We start from the raw sequence: 17,899 nt of genomic DNA on the forward strand, positions 1-17,899 counted from the left end.
TTTGTGTTAATTGATTACAGTAAAAGTTGGATTGAAGTAACAACAACATCTCACTGTTCTGATTATTTCTCCCTGTGTGTCAAAATCAAATGCAGGGTGTAATATTTTTTTATTTTTTATTTTATTTTTTAAACAATGACTTTATGATACATTTAGCACTTCATTTAAAATGTCCAAACCCTCCTTCTGGAGCGGGAATGATGATATGACTTGCCATTTTTCTCCACCCCCCAGTCCAAACATATTATATTCTAATTGTCTGGCTATTATACGAGTTTTGCTTTTTTAAACAAGGGGGGAATAGCTGATTTTACTGTTATTATTACATTTTTACATTCATCGAAATATTGTGGTTTTGCAAACTATGGAAAAGTACAGCACAATGAAAGTAAGTTTATGAGTATTTGTCTTACACCTCCCTCACCAAAGTTCACATGTTTCAAAGTAGAAGGCCCAATCGTCAGCCTGTCCTATATTGCAGGACTGGTTACCCCTGGGGCCCTGTCGGAGATCCTTCTTTGGTAAAGGCCAGCTCTCTGACACCAACTTTTTTCAAACTATCTAGACGGGATCCGCTTACATAAGCCTTGGGAGAAGAGGAGGGGCTACAACCACCACCCTAACCCCCATCAACCTAATTAACTTTGTGGATAACTCAGCCGCAGCCTCGCTCACTTATAAAAAGATTTATTGGGGGGAAAATCAGTGATTACTATCGGACACCAGGTACTCCAGGGGTATGTCAGTATTTATAAGCTAAATGCCAGCGATGGCGCAAGCACCCTTCTTTACTCGTGAGCAGGAGAAGTCACTCACGAGTGATGCCGCGCGATCATCGCGCTCTGGCTTGTTCTCGTTCGATGACTGCTGTTCAAGGTCGGGGGCTGCTATTCGCCGCGCAGGCCGTTCTCCTCGAGGACGAGCTCCTCTGACAGAAGGCCTTTGCGGCAGGAAGTTGGTGGGGTCGGTCCAGAGGCCAGCGCGCGGGGACGTAGCAGGCGTGCCGACGGGGCGGCGCCCCACCTTCGCCCGAGCGGGCTGACGGGCCGCAGAGGTTCGGAAACGGTGGGCACGACGGGGCGGAAAGACGAGAGGGGTTCCGGACGCCCGGTCCGCTACGGTCCGCTTCGGGGCGTTCGTTGTGTTACTTTGGAGCCCAGACCCCCGTGCCGACGCAGGGGGAATTAGCGCCATCCGGGACGCTCGCCGAACCGATGGGCCAGGCATGCGTGCACTGCGGGCAAGACTGAAAAGACAGTAATGACCACCTTGTGCAGGAAAGTACACCTTTCAAAAAAACGACGTATTTGGAGCACATGGGGCCAGGGGAGGGGGAAAGTAGTTGGCGTGGAAACAAAAGACTTTCAGTCGGGTCCCAGTGGTCTCCCACTCAAGCATGCATATACGTGCACCTTTTCAAACATTTCTTGGCAAATTAGGGCTGGGGGGGGGGGGGGGGGGGGGACAAGGGACAAGGGACAAGGATGGGAGCAAGATGCGGATGTGAAGGAGCACAAGAATAGGAGGAAATGGAGAAGACGATGAGTTACCTTTCCTAGGGGGAGAATGGGAGGGAGTTGTCTGTGGTGGAGCACATCATAGTGCATCGACAGGTGTCGGCCTACAGGGGGCGAAAGCGGTAGGTAAGGCGCAACGCTCACAAGGAGGGCGACGGTAGACCTAAGCTTGGGGCTTTTAGGACTAAGATGGGGTGGAGGCTCTAGAGGAGACAAAGCCTTTGGGACATGCTCGACGCCTTTCTTGATTGAGCCCATAAATGAGGCAAATGAGATCAAAGGTCCCTTTGCAGTCAAGACCACTTATTTATGGATTATTTATCTGTGCACATTGCGCTGACGCTTTAAAGCTCATGTTACCTGTATGATGACAAGATATTCAATCATTCATACCTTGCAGCGGGGCGTTTCGCGGGGGGACGGGAGGCGCCGCGATGTCACCGGCCGACGGACCGGGGCTGGCTTCTCGGCTGCCGCCGTCCAAACTCCAACTGCTGGGTGTGTTGGCGACCACTGTGGAAGCAAAATCAGCTGTGGAACATTTGGACGGATGCACGCACGCGTTCGGCCGTACGCCGACCCACCGACCTTTGTCGGTGAACGACAGGTTGGGGTCGCTCCAGGGTTTGCACGCTGGACTGGTCAGCTGATGGAGAACCACTCTCTGGAGGAGGAACGAGTGGCACTTTAAGAGATACTCCTCCTTGACCTCCCTCCTTCCCCCCCTTCTATGCTGACCTGTCCACCCTCAATGAAGTTTTGGTACATGAAGGTGTTGGTCCGCTCTGGTGGCGGCGGCAACTTGGGCAACATTTCCCTGTTGTTTCTGCTTTCATCTGCCACAGAAAAACCACCAGATCCACAGAGGAAGAGGAAGACAGTCCAATCCAATAAATCCCCAACTTGCAACAATTAAAAGCCCCTTTTCCCATTTTCAGAGTCTTGACCTTTGTGTGAGGACAGAGCTGAGCTGATGAAGTGAGAGGGTGCTGCGAACGAGCGGGTTGCCTGCAGTAAAAAAAAAGGCTAGCTTTTGCGGCCATTTTCCCTTTGGAAGAGCTCAAATGTAAAGCAAATCTTGTTTGGTTTTGCCCCATTTGGAGACGGCTCTTTTTGCAAAGATCTCGGTCTCCCTTTCCTGACCTGAAGGCCGTACAAGTCTTCGGCATCGGCCAGGATGAGCAGGTTTCCCGTGTTCCTCGTCTCGCTAGAGAGAAGACGACAGAGAAAAGCGACCAAGACAGGAGTTGGCAGCGAAAAGAAGAAGAAGAAAGGTTGAACTAGCCGTTGAGCAACTCCCAGAAAAGGAAGAGGGGACAAAGGAGGCAATGGAGAAGGGACATCATTGGGGTGAGGTTCAGAACAGAGGTGGACGCGCAAACACGATGGTGCGATTAGGGTTAGGGTTAGGATGGAGAGCCACTTGGCGGACAACTCTCACCTGCGTGGGTGCACTTTGAAGCCGTCGGGACTGGATGTCCCCCTGTTTGCCAGGTGAGAAGCGCACAGGCCCTGCCGCGCCGCAAGGTGGCAAAAAGCGCAGAGTTAGCGGCAGGCAGAAGTGGCAAGTTCAAAGCGTTTATGGCTCAGGGTTGTCCCCCAAACATTGGGAAGGCTAAACAGTGCAAGCCTTTCTTCTCGGAACCTGCGTCGATTTGACACCCCGAGATGCAGACATGACATCTTTTTGTTTTGCGCCGGACGTTCTTACGTGGCTGAGGCTGATCTTCATCACCTGGAAGTGATCCATCAGCTTCTTGTGCAGCGGACGCATTTCGGGATGCGCCAGCTTGTCGTGCACAGCCAGTCCGGCCGCCAAGATGTGAAGCTGAAAGCCAAGCAGATAAGCCCACGCCACACTTGGGACTCTTGTTGAGGAGCCAACACGGCACGGCGCTCGTCGCACCGGGTTTCCTTCTCACCTGCTCCTGCATCAGACGTTTCAGCTGCGCAATCTTGTCGCTATCCCGAGGGTGGCCGTCCGTGTAATCTTTCCCGAAGAAAGCCTGATGACCACAGACAAGGAGGTAAGCGCAAGAGATTGAAATCAGGGCACTTCTCTTGACTCTTGTTCATCTGTCGCCCTACCCCAGGGAATCGGGCCTCAATCCTGATTACAACAGATGCCAGGTCTGACTGGCTAAAGTTAGCGGAGAAGACCAAGGCTATCTTAGGTGGATGACAATGTTATCATCCAAGGTGATGTATCAATCTCTAGGTCAAGGTGTGGGCAATACGGGGTCCTCGAGGGCCAGTGTGTGTGTGTGTGTGTGTGTGTGCAGGTTTTCGTTCCTATACATCCAACACAGACACTTGAACCAATTAGATTTCTGTTGAAACAAGAAGCACCTTACTGCCATGCATGGTTTGTATATCTAATATACCAGATTGGTGGAAAGGATTTCTCTTATGGGTTGGAACGAAAAAAACCTGCACCCACTGCGGCCCTTTGTGGAATGATTTTCCCAGCCCTGCTCTAGGTGGCGAGTAATACTTCTGAGCAGAGAATTTCTAAGGAGCGGCCTACTAAAAGCCATCTACCATTGGAAGTCAGCTCCCGTTTTCGGTCCACTTCCATTTTAGGGCCGCACTCCCGTGTCTATTAGCATCGGCGTTAGCAATTTGCCTGACACGCTTCCGAGGTGAAATCCAATGGGCGGTAAATTGGGCACTGGCAGATTACCGTCTACTCTACATGGTTGGGGTGTACGGGCGTCTTTGAAAGAAAATATTGGCAGAGACCTCCTGGTATCTGGCAATGCCGCCATTGACGGCGGCGTCGACGACCCCGTTGAGCGTCATGCTGAGAAGGTTGGCGTTGTTGTGCGGCTGCTTGAGCTGATAGCGATTGATCAAAGTGCGTAGCTCCTGGTTCTTGTTCTCCAACACACTGATGGCGTTTTCTAACGGGCTCACCTCCACCTGGAAGGGTTAGGTCACCACTAGACTAGCTGTAGACTTCCAACATCCCCCTGCAGGACCACCATACATTTCAAACGGTGCAACGTCATTCGGGGAACTCTCTCACCAGTTCTCTCTTGTCCACTTCAAACCAGCGTGAAATTCCGGGCAAAGGATGGGTAAGAATCAAAGTTGTCCTCTCGATCCAAAGACTCTGGAAGACAACGATTCAAACGGTCACGCTTCTTTGAGAGATTGAATGGATTGGAATGAGGAGACATCCGTGCGTGAAGAACGTCACGCCCGAGCTTTGTCGCCTATTAGTGCGTGACCACGCCGGCTGACATTCCAACCTTGAACTCGTTGTCTGGATCTTTGGGTCCTTTGTGGAAAGGTCGGTCGTGACGGAACCGGCGAACGTTGTTGACGCGGTAAAAGCTCTTGATCCGGTCGGGGATTCGGTCCGACTGAAGGACGACGAGCGCTTCGGGAACCGGCGTGACGGCGTATATCTGGAGGTCTGTGCGCGGTGGCTGGTCAAAGAAAGCAACCGCGTGGGTTCAATTGAATGCCTTTCCCATCATTACGCAAGTATCATGAGATTTAGGGGTGCTCGAGTTCGTGCGTGGTGCGCAATGGGCAGGGCACTTCAAGGGCAGGATACGTTGAGCGTCGCTCTGCAGGATGGCTTCGTCTGGCTGGTTTGGATGCTGCATGCCGATGGCTTGGGGGAATTCTCCCAGCATCCGTTGCTGAAAGGCCTCCAGTCTTTCGTAGTCGTGACCGCGGCAAACAAACTCTTTGTTCTGGTTGGGGCAAATGGGCGCAAGAGTACAAGTGTGACCATTTGTGCGAGTCGCAGAGAGCGCCTTCATGTTGCCATGGCTAAGCACCAAAGCAATGTGAAAAAGGCTTAAACTGACCCTGAGGAAGAAGGGGAATTTCCTGCCGTAGAATCCCACCCTGAAGAATTCCGGTTCCAGACGTTGTTGTTCCACGATGTGATCAAAATACGCCGCCTCCAATTTCTTCAGGCAAAGAAAGGCACAAGAAAACAACTTTTTTTGGTCGGAACGGTGGGCCGAACAAGTCCTGTCTTTTTTCATACCCACCCGAATCCAACTGAGACTCTGGTAGTCGTACAAGGATTCGTAGTGGAAGGCCAGTTCCCTGCACAGAGGAATCCCAAACTCCCAACACTCAACACACACACACACACACACACACACTCTTTATCATACGACACAATTGTCTAACCCTAACCTAACCCATATGCACTTTGTAAATTCAGGTAAGCATTTATAGTGGAAGGTGAAAATGAAATGAGCAGTTGGCCTGGCCATGTAGTGAGTTCAAGACTAAAATCGTGGCGATTTGAAAAGTCAGATGACGGGCGTTCAAAAACAATAACAAAAATGAAAACACCATTGACTTGATAACAGGCCTTCTCAAAGTGTTGGGGGTGTGAAGTTGTTAAGATGGGGCTATGGACTCCCCCTCCCCCACCATCAATTGAAGCGTACAAAAAGAAAAGGTGGCTAAGGGTTGGGCTTTGGCGCCATCGCCCATCTGGCCCGAGAGAGGATGACGTTTACCTTTCCCTTGTCGAAATAGTGGAGCACCTTGCGGCAGAGCGCCTCTTTCCGCTGCCACTCGGACTGCGCCGGATAATTCAGGAGACCTTTGAGGGCTCGTTCGTCCCAACGCAGCAACTCCCAGTACAACAAGAGGGCGAAAGCCGCCTCTGTGGGTGGACGTGGGGCGCGTCGTCAATTGGCCGCGCGGACGTCTTTGGGAGCCCGGGAGTCCTACCGGTGTAGTTTTCCGCCTGCAGATGCATGTCGCACAGCTTGTGAACGTAGCGGACGTACATTTCCTCTTTGTTACTCTCCGATTTGTAGAAGTTCTGGGTGTGGACGGCGCGTTAATCTTCATCCGGTGCCACGTAAATGGTCATTCTCGCCGCATCTTACCAAGAGATTGACCGCGCAGGCGAGCTTCCTGTTCTCCGTCTCGTCTCCTTTCATGGAATCCCTGGAAAGGAGATGGCGGTGGCAGTGGCTCGGCCTTTTTCTTTGGACTTTGCACTCTCGCGATAGTGAAAGCGTGCCAGTCAGCGGAGGCCGCAATGTACGTACGCCCGCCTCACCTATAGTCCAGGAGACGCTCCATCAGTCGGGTGACGGAAGTCACGAAAGAGATGCCCGTCTCTCGCCACGTTTCTTGCTCAATCTTCTCCAAGAGGCTTTGAGAAGACAACAAACGGATGCAGTGAACTAACTAGGGCAGGGGTGTTCAACTCCGCTCCTTGAGAACCGCTAGCCCAGGGGTGGGTGGCCAATCCGATCCTCAGGGGCTGCTGTGGGGGCAGGTTTTTGTTCCGACTGATCCAATACAGACAGTTTAACCAATGGGGGGATGTGCTGAAGCGAGAAGCACCTGACTGCAATCCACCGATTGCACTTGTTGTGGACACCGGATCGGTGAGAAGGTGTCCTCTCGATGGGTTGGAATGAAAACGCACACCCACTGCGGTCATTTGTGGAATAGTTTGCCCACCCCTCTGCTAGCCGCTCTGTTTTCCATATCTCCCTCCGTCCTCTAGCACATCTGAATCAAATGATCAACTCATCAGCAAGCCGTCCACAGGCTTGATAGCCATCCCCATGATTTGATTCACGGGTGTTGGTGGAGGGAGATACGGAAAACAGACAGAATAGCGCCTCTCGAGGACTGGAGTTGGCCACCCCTGAACTAGGGCCCTATATAGCCTGATGCGGGTGGGGGGTGCTCGTCGATACCTACCTGGGGTACGGCCCGAAGAGTTGAGTTCTAATCCCCGGAGCAGAAAAAGCAAATGCACAAGGGTGGCGTTAGAGGGCAGAAAGAAAGCTCGCCGCGTGTTTGGAGACACGCACGCGACCAAGGTTTGGAATCACACAAAAGTTTTGCTTTACAGCAACGCGAAGAGTTCTCGGTAGTTCTCGTCGCCTTTGCCTTCCGAAACCAAGCCGTCCAGTTTGTCGATCAGCTCGGCCTCCACCTAGAGAACAGGGGGGGGGGGGGTTAAACACAAAATGGCCGTCGGTCCACGAGCGCTCTCGCCGCACGCCTTGATCTTCGGAAACGCTGGGATGTCATCGTCGTCGTCGTCGTTGCCGCCGCCGCCGCGCGGCAAAGGAGCGTGCCGGCCCGCTCGGGGAGCCGCCCGACTCGCGCAATCGCCTCGTCGCTATAGAGGACACAAAGTTCCTGGGTTGGCGGACGGAGCCCACCTGTTTAAAGTTTCCGTTCTTGCGTTGCTCGCAGTCCATCATGTCGTGGAAGATGGGTATCATGATATCGCGGACCTCCGGCTGAGGAACCAGCGTAACTCCCAGGAAGGGACCGATCATGGCCGGAATGAAATGGATCTGGTTTTGGCCTGAAGCACACGGAAGACTTTGTCAAGCCAAGGCGCCAAGTCGCGGCCTGACGTCGGCCGCGTCTCTTACTCAGGTTCTTCCACATGCCGTAGAGCTCGGACGTCATGGTCACCCTCATGTCGCCGTACCTGCGGCGAGATTTTTGCCTCGTTATTCCATTCCGTTTCATCCGGCGACTCTATGTGCATGACTTTGAGCTGCGGTGGCAGAAGCTTATTCTTACTTGGAAAAGATCTTCTTCCTTTTTGATTGGCTCATGTTTTCCAGTTGTAAACTGGGCTGGTTGATGTATAACACTGCAAGACTGAAGTAGGAGCTCCACACCTGCAGAAAGAGACGGTTCAAAGGCGCTGGCAAGGGATGCCAGATCTGAGCAGAGGAGGCCAATTTGGCTCCGGACAAAGACAAAGGAGCCCGTTCTCCCACGTCCTCACCATCTGAAAGGCGGCCGACGAGGCCGACCGACGAGGCCGACCGTTCGCTTATTTCGGCTAAATATGACAGTGTCGGAATTGGAGAAATGCCCGCATGGCGGTTGCCGATGCCCGCGACGTAATGATCCGACACTAGCGTCTCGCCCCGCTGCAATGGCCAGAGGATGACTTGGGCAAGTAAACGGCATCCCAGTAGCCCACCTGCCATCTCCAAAAAATAATTGAGTGTCTAGCGGAGATAGCTGGGATCGTCCGACTATTCTTTTTGGGAGGCGGTTAAGGGCCAGATCCCAAAGTGCCAAAGCAAGCTCATTTTTCGAGGTTGCGGAAGGGCTCCAACGGCGGTAAGCGAGACCGGTCCAAAAAAGAAGGAACATTATGGGTTGTAGGAACGGAGCAGGCTCTAGCTACCTTAAAGTCAAAGTCGGCTCCTCCAAAGTTCTTGAGCTGAAAGGGTGCCAGATGCTGCGCCGTGGTCAGGATCACGCTAAGTGAAAGTGACAAGGAGTCGGGTGAGTGGCGCCATCTCGGGCTCCTTCCCTTTCTCCGCCGGCCGTGGCTTCTTACTGGCTGGTCAGGAGCCTCATCACGTTCCAGTCGCGCGGAAAAATGCTCAGCTTCATCAGGTTTCGGAACAGGCACCAGATCTTCATCATGAACTCCTGCATGGATGGACAGGAATAGAAGAAAAAAACAGATTTGAAAGTGATTTTACTTCAAACTACGTGAATCTTTCTGCGATGGTCCCAGCGCAGACTTATCGTATTTTCTCGCATATAAGCCGCATCTGTCGGACAAATGAATGATGACCGAATCGAGGGTACTGCTTACATGCGCGTAAAAAGACGACATGCACGGAACTGCAAAGTAACAACGACGGAACGCCATAAAGCACGAAAATGCGGCCCATACGGTCATTCATTTCAAAATAGAGACAAGATAAACAGGTAAAACGCCAAACAACCCTATTTACTGGCACCTTGAGCACTTCTTTGCCGGGAAAGTTGTCCACCAGGTGTCGGAAGTGGGCGTCGGTCATGTGACGAAGGAGAGACAGAAGGCAGGCCACCAACTCGCCCTGCGAAAGGCGGCCAAAAGTCCGTCAGCCCACTCCGGGGAGGCGGGAAACGCGGGGCCAAAAGTCACCCACTGTACGCGATGCGGGCTAGCGGACGCGGCCTGGAATTGAGGGGACAGAGTAGCATTTTGTTGCCCAATGCAAATGGAGAACGGCGAACGCAGAACGCAGGGTGCCAAAGCAGAATGAGGGAAGTCGGGGCAAAGAATCCCAACAAGGCGAATACCACGGACGGCCCAAAATGTGAAAAAGCCTACTTTTGATTGGACCGTGAAGTCAAGACTAATGCGAGGCTTACACGCGGCCAAAACGCATAGCCTTATTACACTTGACACCTTGGGATGGCTACGAGGGCATGGCGTTTGGCCCCGCCCGCTGACGGAAAGGCGGAAGGAGATTTGAAGGCTTAGTTACTAACAGAGATCTCGGCGGCGCACTGCAGGCAGCGGTGGCCCCTTACCGCCTCCTTTGATTGGCTCTTGCTCATGATTGACAGCAGCGTCTGCAGCAGGATGTTCAGCAGCGACTCCACCATCATCGCCACCTCCTCTGCGTCCTGGGAAAAGCACATTTCACAGAAAGGCTTCCTTCTTTTTTTTTTTCTACCGCCACGCACGGCTCTTTCCCGGCAAGGCTCGCGTGGTGGACCGTTCTTTCAAAAGAAAGGCTCCTTTCCCGAGAAGAAGGGCGGTGGCGAGCTCCGGTTACCGAGGAGCCGCTCTTGACCATGGAGAAAAGGGAAGTGAGAATTCCGGAGCACGCCGGCAGCTCTCTCTGATGCCTCAGGTGGAGATGAATGCGCTGAAGAACGACGGGGAGCAGGATCCTTCGAGACTCTGCGGAAGCACGGGCGCGTCGTTAGCCCGGGCTCGTCGTGGGCCCGAACGGGCTCGGTCGGACTGGACCAACGTTCACCTGGAAAAGAAAAGAGGTCGCCGTCCACCGTTCGAGCGATGGAGCGCAGCTCGGCGACGTCCAACGGATGCCCCGAAATATGAAGCGTGGACGGCAAACTGGCCAAAGTGCCGCGCGCCAATTCCGCCAGTTCCCCCACCGAAAACAGGTGCAGCAGCTCATCCAGGACGGCGGGGAAGGAGTTCAGCACGGCCACCTGCAAAATGCGAGAGTTGACGGGCCTTCTTCAGCCGTCTGAATTTCAGGTCCCTCTTCGTTCAAAGTTGCGCGTATCGCGCGTTTGGTTGCATTATGGTGTGCGATGGCAACGAAGCTGCTTCTTTTGGACCAAAGGGGCGCGTCCGACCGGGGGAGCCAACCCACATGCCCCCCCAACCACTTCGTAACCCCCCCCTTCCCCCTCCCCACCTCTGCATTTTGGGCTCACCGCCATCAAACATCAGCCAAGCCATACGTTTTATGCAAGATCTCTGCTGTCTAGGTTTTTTTTTTTATGGAAAAACAAAAAAAAAACATCAGGGCAGACTTAAGTGTTCAATTGTTACCAAATGGGCTAATTGCTTGAGCGGTGTCTCCGTAAACGTCCCTCCACCGCCACGAAAATAAGAGCGGCTCACCCGTCCCCCAAATCCACTCTGCTCCGCCCACCTGAGTGACGACGAGGGCCTCGCAGTCGGGACGGTCCAGACTTAGAAGCGAGCGGAGGGACCGGAAGAGTTCCCGGACGGCGGCGCGGAACTGTTCCTCCTCCGTCCCGCAGGTGGCGCGGGAGTAAAGGCTCCGGGACTGAACGATGAACTTGAACAGATAGTCCAGGGCCTGCCGGAGAAGACCACGGCGCGTCATCCATTGTACTCGTTCTCGGATCCCGGTTAGGGGTCCGTCCGTCGGCGGCCCGGTTTGAAAGCGACGCCCCCGACGCCCGCCAAGCGTCCGACGTACTCTCACGACGTGGTGGACGTGATCCTGCCGGCCCGGCGCCCCCGGCCCGTCCGCCGAACGCTCCAAGGACCACGCCAGACATCGGATCAGCTCCCTGGGGAAAAGGCGGGAAGGGGTCAGGCGCTTTGGCGCGCTTCCGCGACCTGCATACGCACTTGTAGGCCAAGGCCCCGGCAAAATGTTTTTGAATGTACGTGTCCATGACGGCCCGGAAATGGACGTATTTGCCGTCCCTCAGCAAGTTGATGACAAAAACCTGAAAAGGCAATCGATAGCGGGCACGGCGCCATCGGAAACGCGCGGACGGGTCATCTCGACGACTTATCGGCCAGAGGGAGCATTTGCTTTTCGCCTTACCAAAGACTGAAAGACCAGCGGACCATATTTGTCGGTGTTGTCATCCAGAATGGAAAACAATGTGTCCAGTATGTCTTGGAGAAACTGAAAGAAACAAGAAGAGCGCAAGACACAGTTGCCCTTCGGATCCAGTCCCAATTCATACTTTGCGGGAGTTCCGGGGGCGTGTGGCCATTTCAAAGAGACATTTTTGTCCTTGGCACCAGCGGAAAAGGGCATCAGCCCGGCGGAGACCCCCGTGGAGGGGCCGGAAGCACGGTCTAGCTCACCTTGACAATTTCCTCTCCGTTGACGTTGCGTACGCGGGCGAGGATGTCGCCCACTCGCTCGGGATGAGCTTTCCACTTGAGCAGAGCCAGCAGGTCCGCTGGAAGACGGAGGAAGGTCGGACGGGGAGAATCCGGCCGGCGCCCGCCCGCTCGCTCACTCGCTCGCTCGCGACCTACCGTTCTGGGTGAGCTTGGTGGACGAGAGCTGCGTGGAGATCCAGAAGCTTTCCTTGGCGCTGCGCTGGAAGGCCGGCTCGGGGAGGCCCGGCTCGGGGTGCTCTTTGCAGCAGGGCAGGCCCAGATAAAGGCCCGGGTGGCGCAGGCCGCCGTCCTCCTCGCACTGAGACACGCGTCGGAGGAGGAAGTCAGAGTCCCCGGCCCATTTCGGACCACTCCTCGCCTCACCTTGTAAACAAAGAGTTGGTGGCTCTGATCGGTCAGTGTGCTCCCGTCGTCCCTCATCAGCGGAGTGAAGGAGAAAGCAAAGAGTTTCTTGTCTCCCTTGTCCTTGGCTGGAAAGGCGAGAGGACGAGATGACGGGGGCGGGGGCGGGGGCGGCGGCGGCGGCGGCGGCGGCGAAGGGAAAACGCGCCGGTCCGGTCCTCACTGGAGCAATGGCGGAACTCGAAGCGGAGGTGAGAGCCTCGGAATCGGTCGACGGGAAGGGCCAGTTTGACGCTTTCGCTCCACCTGGGGCCGTTGTTGTGGTAGAGCACCAGGGAGCGATGCTCGCCCACGTCGGGCTCGCCGGAACCCGGGCTCACGCAGTCCTGCGGACGAGGTCACAAAATTCCCGCTGCCTGGAGCCCAGGGAATCTCCAGCAGGTGTGGAGCGCCAGCTTGGTCTTGGGGTATTGGGGTCGGCTAAAGCCCCCAAAACCCCAACCCCTGATTTCTGGCTAGGGGAGCTGGAAAAAGCTAGGCTGAGCCTGCGCACCTTAACGGGTTCTCCGTCGGCGTAGAGCACGTAGACGGTCACTTCGATGTTCTTCTGCACGCTTTTTCCTCCTCTCTCGAACTCCCCCCGCTCCAGCGTCAAGTGCAGGTCGTTGCGCACGTCGCCTGGAAACGACGAGTGAGACCCGAGGCGCGCCCGGCCGGGGCCGTCCTCGGTCGGCGTTCGCCGGGGCTCACCGGGCACGATGATGTCGGGGAAGGCGAGCTTGCGCGTCACGGCCGCGCCGCCGCGCCGCATCCGTTTGTTGCGAAGCCGGAGCTCCTCCGGGTGGCCGCGCAACAGCTGCAAGGAAACCAGCAGACCTGCCGGAGGGCCGGCGATGTGAGTCGCCGACTCGGGAGGCCGGCGCGGACCGGATCGCCCTACCGTAGTTGTTTCCGGCCGATGAGTATTTGGCGCTGGACTTGCGGATGATGTTTTCGTGGATTTGGTACCATTCGCTTTCATTGTTACACCTGGGGGCGCAAGTCGAGGCGGTGAGTCGACCGCCCCGCCGCCCGCCGCCCGCCGCCCGCGTCCCCCGGCGAGAGACTCACGTGTAGAATTTGAGGACAAAGTCTTTCTCCTCCCTGGTTTCCGAGATGGTCTGCAGGACCTCGCTCATGGCCAGAACGGCGCAGGCGTAAGGGCGTCGGTACCGAACGTGCGCCGGACCTTTCTTGTGGTCGTTGAGCAACATCCGCCCTGCGACGGCGGCGAGAGCCCCTTAGAGCGGCGTCGACGAGGCCCCCGGCGGTTTCCGTCCGTCCCGGGACGCCTTTTTACCCGTGCGGATGACTTGCGAGACGATGTACAGATCTCTCTTCATGTCTTTGTTGCTCAAATCCTGCGGTGGTGTACAAAGGCCAGTGTTGAGCAGGAGGGGGCTCGACGGTCGCCCGCCGCCGCCACCGCGGCCGCCGCCCCGAGCGGGTCGGGTTAACCCGAGCGTGTACCGTGAAAAGAGCGCACGGCCCGTCGGCGAGGGCGGGATTCTTGGGCCCTCCGTTTTTGTCCAGTCTCACCAGAAACTTTTCGCTGCGGGAGAGACGAGCGGACGTACGGACGGTGTTTGCCGCGGCGCTATTTTCTCGGGACCGGTCGCCGGGAGGCCAAAACCGACCTGATGCTTTTGGCATCCCTCAGGTCGTAGAGCCAGAAGAATAGCTGGCTCTCTTCGCCGATGTTGTTGTTGGTGAAACTCTTGAGGCCGAGCAGTAGGTGCTGCCCCTGCGACGCCGTCGCCGTCGCCACCGGCGCCGCCGCCACTCTCCACGGCTCCTCGGCATTGCCGTCGCGCCTCTGTCCGTCCGCCGTGAAATGTGTCTGCGGACAAATCTTACTAAGCTTCCAAACGCAAAACGTCCAGATCAGAGGTCTCCAAACCGGTCCTGGAGGGCCACTGTGGGTGCAGGTTTTTGTTCCAACCGATCCAACACAAACAGTTTAACCAATGAGGTTCCTGCTGAAAAAAGAAGCACCTGACTGCAATCCACTGATTGCACTTCTAGGGTACCAGATTGGTGGAAAGGTTTCCTCTTACCGGTTGGAACGAAAACCCGCACCCACTGCGGCCCTTTCTGGAATAGTTTGGGGACCACCGGTCCAGATGAAGATACGTGAGCTCACGTCGGCAGCAAATCCAATTTTGCCCTTCCGAGAGGAACATTTCCGCCCGACTTGAATTTGGCTCCGTCGTACGGACGCTAGTCTACTTTGGCCGCAACTCTCGCCAAAGGAACAGAACGCTGTCTTTGCACGTGCCGGCATGAAGGTTTGTGCTGGGAAATGGAGTTTTTGGAGCGTTTTGGCCACTCTCCAATGTATTCGGAGGACCGCGGCGCCCGTCTGCCTTAAAGCCAAAGTCAAGTCTGGCCGGAGCGGCCATTTCCATTTCCGAGGAAGACTTTTGCCGATCGGAAGGATGTCCGTGTGACAAACCTGCGAGTTGCCTGGAACGTTGCTTCGGCCGATGAGATGCTGCCAAGAAAAGAAATAGCGGTCAACGCTCACCCCAAAACGGACTCATTAAAACAGCGCCACCCGCCGTCACAATGGCTAAATGCAAAGAGGGTTCAAGTCTGGTCATTTAATAGATGGAGGCCAAGGGACGGCGGAAAGAAAGCAAGAAGAAAAGGACAAATACTAAGGACATGTCTACTTTTGGGCCTCCGGCAACTCACCAGCTTGTAAAGGTCGACGACGCTGATCTGGTCTTCGTCCACCGTCTCAAAGTCTTTTCTGGGAACCAAGTCCAATCCCAAAAGTCTGAGCGGAAAAGAACGGACGGCGTGGATAGATGTGCGCGCCTCAGTGGGGGTGGATGGGCGGCCTTTCTCACTCGTTCCCCCAGTCCAGCCTGGCGGTCGCGTGTCTTTTGACGTCCCTTTTCTGTTCCGCTGTGAGCGGAGACGCAGCCACCGTCGCCACTGCCGTCGCCGTCGCCGCCGCCAGCCGCCTCCTCAGTTCCATCAGCTCCGACATCACGTGAGCCACTTTCCAGAACAAATCCACCTTATCTCTCTGCGGGAGCCCACACGAAAGCCGTCAGAGGAGCCGGGCGCCAGACTACAGAGGGCGGACGCAGCCAACGCTTTCGTTCAAGGGACAGGAACTAAAGGCAGACCGTGCCAAAATACAAAAGCCAGAGCGAGAGACTAACTAACTAATGAGGAAGAAGATGCGACCGCGGGAAGTCATCTTTGTACGCGGACAGCCAGGAGCGGGCGGCCCACGGCTGAGATCGATCGGTGGTCGCGTTGACCAGACGCGCCAAACGTGACTTAAGCCTGCCTTTCGTGGGTCCGCTACATTTACACCACGTAGAAACGACGCCGGGACCGGGCGGGCCCAAAGAACACAATGACGGAAAAGTCGTCGGAAGCATTAAGGCTGGCAAAATCGGAATTTCACCCGGAGAAGGGACTCGTGACGCTCGGCACGGGCAGAAAGAGGGTCCGGGGAAGACGTTTGAGAGGGGGAGCTCACCACGTAGAGTTCTTTCCACGGCGACGACCATTCGCGAAGTGTGGACGTCACCTCGGTCACCGTGGCGTCCTCCACGGGCACCGCCGACCCGTTGCGCTGGCTGAACCAAAAAACAAGGGGGTGGGGGTTACTTGGTCTTGAGAGAGAGAGAGAGACAGGGGGGAGCCCTAGAATGTTGTGCATTAGTCTAGCGACGCTACGGTACCTTTTGTTGGCGACGGTGCACTTCTTGACATGGATGTAGCTACACGGGAAGATTCCCTGCCGTCAGAGAAAGAGAGCGGGCGCCAATGAATGGCAGCCGATGGGCACGGAGGGCGTGGATTTCTCACTTTGACATTTGTCCTCCTGCAGGAGAATCCTCGGAACCAGCCTGCGGGACGCCGGCAAAGGGACACGTTTGCGCCACGGGAAAGGACGGCGGGTCCCGAGCGGGGCGCTTACCTTGGCATTTCTCCAGGATGTGAACGCTCTCTCCCAGCTCCAATGTCAAGGAGTGAGGCACGGCGCTCCGGAAGGCGAAGATCGCTGCGTCGCCGCCACGCCGGTCGATACGAGAGAAGAAAAGAATGCCTCCATCGTCACCACCCACGGGTGCCTCGGAATAACGGGACCTTTCGCTAGTCGGCCGCGAAGCCGGCGGCGACCGGCTCCGTTGCGCCGGGCCGACCGATGGGTGGGCGGCTCAACTGCTAAGTTCCGTTTAGATTAGGTTGGTAGGTGCGAGCCGGGCCGCTAGCGGCTCCGGCTCAACATCTAGCCCGCCCGCCTCTTGGCAGAAAATGGCCCGGGACAGCCTCCGTCCTCCCCGAAAGAGGGTTGGGGTCGCGGACAAAGGGAAGGGACCACCATTACTGGATTTAGCCGTCAAATCATTGAGCCGACGTGCGCCGGCTTTTCCATCTGGGTCAGGGTGAAACAACCAAAGCACCCCCCCCCCCCCGATCAATTGCCACGTTGCGGCATCTGCCGCCATTTGGGCAAAAAGCGGATTAGAGCCAGGCGGAGAAGGCCCAAATCCTGAAGGATTACCCTCCGCACGAGCAAGACCGAAGTGGGCAGACGTGAACGGGAACGGAGCAAAACGGAGCGGAACAGAACGGAAGCGACGATTTGACAGAGACCGAGGGTCTGAATGGACAGAGGCGGGTTGACGAGACGATCGGAAAGGCCCAGGTGACGCGAGCGCTGGCGAGGGTTAGCTCCAACTCTGACCCTATTGGGGGCTACTGCTGCTTGCCAGCTGCTAATCCCAAAAGAACAAAAACAATAACAAAGTCAGCGGGCGCTTCGGGCGACTGCGAAAAAAAATGTAATCACATCAACTTAGTGACCTAAATACGCCCGTGTGAATGCGCGTGAAAGAGGCCGTGCGTCTGCGTGTTTGCTTGCAGAAAGAAAGAAAAAGCCAGGCTGAAAATCCTTGGGCTTTTTTTGGGACGCTACTCGTAAAATGTTGCCATCGAAAAAAGGTGGACGAGCGGATGGTGGATGGACTCGCACACATGCGCGTTCAAGTGGCTTAGCCCAGTGCTCTACATTCACAGGACCTGATCATCAGGACAGAAAAAAATAAATAAATAAATACAATAACAAAAAAAAAAACACAGACGAGTGTAAGCGGTACTAAGGGGAAAAAGGCCTCTCCGCGACCCGCTTTCGAAGCCACCGGCCCAACCTAAGCGGCACGCTCGTTCTCCGTGAAATATTCATGTGCCGCAAAGAACATCTGTGGGTAAAATATGAATGAGAAGGAAGCGCAAAGACCAAAGTCCGCGCAAGAGGGGCAGGCGAGGGGGGCTCCGACTCTTCTTTGATGGAGCGTCCCCGAAAGTGACTTTTGTGCCATTCGACCGTGCACCCCCGGATCACGTGCTCATTCGGCAGAGGGGGTCGGAAAAGACGCGCACTTACCCACTCCCAACTTCTCGTCCTCGGTCAGCCTCCACATGACGTCACGGCCGCGCTTTCACCGTCCGTCTTCAGGGAAGCGTCCAATAAGCTAAGGCAGAGGGCACACAAAGTCCAAAAGCGGCCACGGAGAAGAAAACTTGGAGCATCGTCACCGTCATCGACTGGGGGGGGGGATGCGATGCGACGTCACGCTCCTCTTCGTCTCCTCTAACGGGAACGCGC

General features: G+C 55.6%; 1 protein-coding gene across 2 annotated transcripts; it reads right to left on the reverse strand.

Moving 5' to 3' along the window:
* Positions 1 to 671: 671 nt before the first annotated feature.
* Positions 672 to 17,896, reverse strand: LOC144075884 (dedicator of cytokinesis protein 3-like). Of its 2 annotated transcripts, XM_077603322.1 has the most exons (54): positions 17,678 to 17,896; positions 16,208 to 16,312; positions 16,096 to 16,136; positions 15,969 to 16,024; positions 15,764 to 15,863; positions 15,117 to 15,298; positions 14,959 to 15,043; positions 14,717 to 14,755; positions 13,899 to 14,101; positions 13,732 to 13,813; positions 13,562 to 13,622; positions 13,333 to 13,480; positions 13,163 to 13,251; positions 12,973 to 13,098; positions 12,776 to 12,900; positions 12,446 to 12,608; positions 12,244 to 12,350; positions 12,016 to 12,178; positions 11,839 to 11,936; positions 11,570 to 11,653; positions 11,368 to 11,468; positions 11,213 to 11,306; positions 10,919 to 11,089; positions 10,271 to 10,466; positions 10,064 to 10,191; positions 9,774 to 9,911; positions 9,257 to 9,355; positions 8,845 to 8,939; positions 8,689 to 8,764; positions 8,067 to 8,167; positions 7,913 to 7,971; positions 7,694 to 7,842; positions 7,376 to 7,461; positions 7,224 to 7,250; positions 6,568 to 6,663; positions 6,392 to 6,452; positions 6,231 to 6,324; positions 6,014 to 6,162; positions 5,531 to 5,617; positions 5,342 to 5,446; positions 5,083 to 5,224; positions 4,772 to 4,938; positions 4,546 to 4,632; positions 4,260 to 4,439; positions 3,440 to 3,523; positions 3,229 to 3,345; positions 2,959 to 3,029; positions 2,661 to 2,724; positions 2,465 to 2,525; positions 2,256 to 2,353; positions 2,106 to 2,181; positions 1,911 to 2,030; positions 1,551 to 1,621; positions 672 to 1,246 (listed from the first exon to the last, which is right to left on the reverse strand). In XM_077603322.1, exons 1-54 carry the CDS (start codon positions 17,712 to 17,714, stop codon positions 1,145 to 1,147), a joined length of 5,646 nt encoding a protein of 1,881 aa, XP_077459448.1. In that variant the 5' UTR covers positions 17,715 to 17,896; the 3' UTR covers positions 672 to 1,144. The 2 variants fall into 2 exon arrangements, with proteins under 2 accessions (XP_077459448.1, XP_077459447.1); XM_077603321.1 differs by lacking the exons at positions 13,562 to 13,622; positions 13,732 to 13,813; positions 13,899 to 14,101; ... (6 more) ...; positions 16,208 to 16,312; positions 17,678 to 17,896 and having other exon boundaries at positions 9,816 to 9,911; positions 12,973 to 13,251; positions 13,333 to 13,479.
* Positions 17,897 to 17,899: the final 3 nt, after the last annotated feature.

This window comes from Stigmatopora argus, chromosome 6 (genome assembly GCF_051989625.1).
Source record: "Stigmatopora argus isolate UIUO_Sarg chromosome 6, RoL_Sarg_1.0, whole genome shotgun sequence".
In the NCBI taxonomy this organism is placed as follows: Eukaryota; Metazoa; Chordata; class Actinopteri; order Syngnathiformes; family Syngnathidae; genus Stigmatopora; species Stigmatopora argus.

Coding starts and splice junctions, on each gene's coding strand:
- LOC144075884 (XM_077603322.1), bottom strand. CDS start 17,714: ATGTGGAGGCTGACCGAGGACGAGAAGTTGGGAGTGG. Junction 14,102..14,716: donor ACGTTCCAGGCAACTCGCAG/GTTTGTCACACG, acceptor ATTTGTCCGCAG/ACACATTTCACGGCGGACGG. Junction 8,940..9,256: donor CCGGCAAAGAAGTGCTCAAG/GTGCCAGTAAAT, acceptor CCATCCATGCAG/GAGTTCATGATGAAGATCTG.